We start from the raw sequence: 2,188 nt of genomic DNA on the forward strand, positions 1-2,188 counted from the left end.
GCCGCCGTCCCCGCTGGCGGTGCCGCCGTCCCGCCTGGCAGCGCTGCGGCAGCGCCTGGGCTCGCTGCTGGCGGCCTCGCAGCGCTTCCAGGAGGCCTGCCTGGACGACGAGTGCGCCTTCTACACCAGCCGCCCCCCCCGGCGGCCCCCCCGGCCCCGGCGCTGCCCCGAGCCCGTGGGGCAGCTCCTGCAGGCGCAGGACGCCAAGGTGGGTCGGGGCGCTCGGGCGCTGGGGTCCGCAGCCGCGGGTGGACGCCGGCGCCAGCATCTGCCCCCTCCTCTGCCCGCAGCACTTTATCCCCATCGACCGCCCCGCGGACGGCGGGGACGACTCGGGGTGACGGGGACGGACCCCGCGACGCTGCCCCCGGCCCCCCATCGGAGCCAACGTCTGCAACCGGGGCCGGGCTCACTTCCCCACCCGGGGGGGCCCGGCTGGACGCGCGGCCCGCGCCGGGCGCCCACCCGGAGGCCGGTGGCGGCGGCGATGCCGCCGGCGCCCGCGCAGGTAATAAAGTCCCGTTTGCACTCGCAGGTTGCTGTCGGGTCTCCCGGGGCGGGGGGCCCGTCCCCGCCGCTGCGCCGTGCCGGCCGCTGGCCGCGCGGTGGCAGCACCGTCCCGCGGCCACGCAGGCGACGGGGCTGCCCGGACGCCTGGGCCCCGCCGCAGCCCTTTGGGGTGGTCGCAGCCCCCTCGCTGGGGTGGGGTGGAGGGGCCAGGTGCCCCCACGAGCCCCATCGCAGGTTGTGTCCCCTGCGTGCCCACGCATGTGTGCACGCGGGGAGGGGGCCYGGCCCCATCTCTGCGCAGCAGAAAGGTGCCAATTACCGTCCCCGCCGGCTGCCGGCGAGCTCGTTACCGCCGCCGCGACGTGTGGAGCGGTGACAGGCAGCAGACGGGGCCAGCGCTGCGGGGCGCAGCCGCCCCCAGCACTCCAGGACGCACATTCCCCCCCTCCCGGGGCAGGGCCCCCCCTCTGCCTGGCCACGATGCCCAGGCCGGTGCGTGAAGCAAACCCAGCAGCTGCGTGTCCAAAACCAGAGTGTTTTATTGCGGGGGTGGGGGGAGCAAGTCCAACGATCAGACACGTTTCGGGGCCGGGGGCAGCCTGGCACGGGGACGCTGCTTGGTGTGCGCAGCCCTGGGGGGGCGGTGCGGGCATGCGGGGTAGTGCACGGCTGTGCGCGGGGGCGGCGGGTGGGTGTGCGCGTGTGCATGGGGGCTGTGAGTGTATTTACACGGGTGTGCCAGGGGCAGCATGCACGAGTGTGCAGAACGTGTGTGTGTGTGCGTGCAGAGGGACAGTGCGGTGTGTGTGCACGGGGCAGGGAGCGGCTGTGGGTGCTTGTGTGCGTGCACAAGGGCAGGGAGTGCACGTGTGCCCTCRCACACGCGTAGCACAGAGCTGGCGTGCCTGTGCCAGGGTTGTCGCTGGGGCAGCGCGTGYGTGTGCAAGCATGCGCTGGGGCGGGCGCACCTTCCTGCACACGCGTGTGCAGCAGCGGCTCAGCGCAGGGCCGTCCTGCCCCACACGGAGCCTGGCAGCTGCGGGGGGAGCATGCATTTACGCGTTTACCTCCAGAGCCTCCACGGGGCAAGGGGCTGGGGGGCTCCCTGGCCCCCCCTTAGCATGAGGGACCCCGTCCCYACTGCCCCAGCCGTGCCCCGGCCCTGCAGCACTGTCCCAGCCCCCAGGGCGAGCGGCGGGGGGCAGCGGGGCGCGGGGGCTCCCGCCTCAGTCCGGGTAGATGATGAAGCCGGAGAAGGTGCTGTACTTGTTGGTGTTGCCGCCGTGCACCTTGCCGCCGTCCAGCTTGACGAACACCTCGTCCCCCACGTCCAGGTGCAGGATGACGCTGTTGCTGGCGTAGTCGTAGTTCTGGTCGGCRTCCTGGGCGATGGCGCTGGCCCGAACCTGGGGGCACGGCACAGCTGTGAGCCACCCCGGAGCTCTCCAGGGACCCCGAGCGCAGGCCGGGGTACTGAGCCAGGCGGGATGGTGCTGAGCTGGCCCCGCTTGGCCTCCACCACCGCTCAAGGTCGCACACAGCCCAGCTGCTGCGGAGCTAGCCGGGACCCAGGTGTCCGGGCTCCCCGCCCTGAGTCCCACTTGCCCCCAGCCCAGTGGGGACGGGCAGTCCCAGTGCCCCCGGTGCGGCTGCAGGTGATTTGGGGGTCGGGACCACC

At 73.6% G+C, this 2,188-nt stretch overlaps 1 protein-coding gene across 1 annotated transcript in view; it reads left to right on the forward strand.

The window, feature by feature from the left end:
- The window catches only part of TROAP (trophinin associated protein), a 2,545-nt gene extending 2,011 nt beyond the window's left edge, over positions 1-534 (forward strand). The window contains exons 6-7 of the mRNA XM_085319389.1: positions 2-208; positions 291-534. Coding sequence (XP_085175515.1) covers positions 2-208; positions 291-341 — 258 coding nt within the window. The 3' untranslated portion in view covers positions 342-534. The remainder of the gene's footprint in view (position 1; positions 209-290) is intronic.
- Positions 535-2,188: the final 1,654 nt, after the last annotated feature.

This window comes from Rhea americana, unplaced genomic scaffold (assembly GCF_003343005.1).
Source record: "Rhea americana isolate MKP2758 unplaced genomic scaffold, rheAme1 scaffold_582, whole genome shotgun sequence".
In the NCBI taxonomy this organism is placed as follows: domain Eukaryota; kingdom Metazoa; phylum Chordata; class Aves; order Rheiformes; family Rheidae; genus Rhea; species Rhea americana.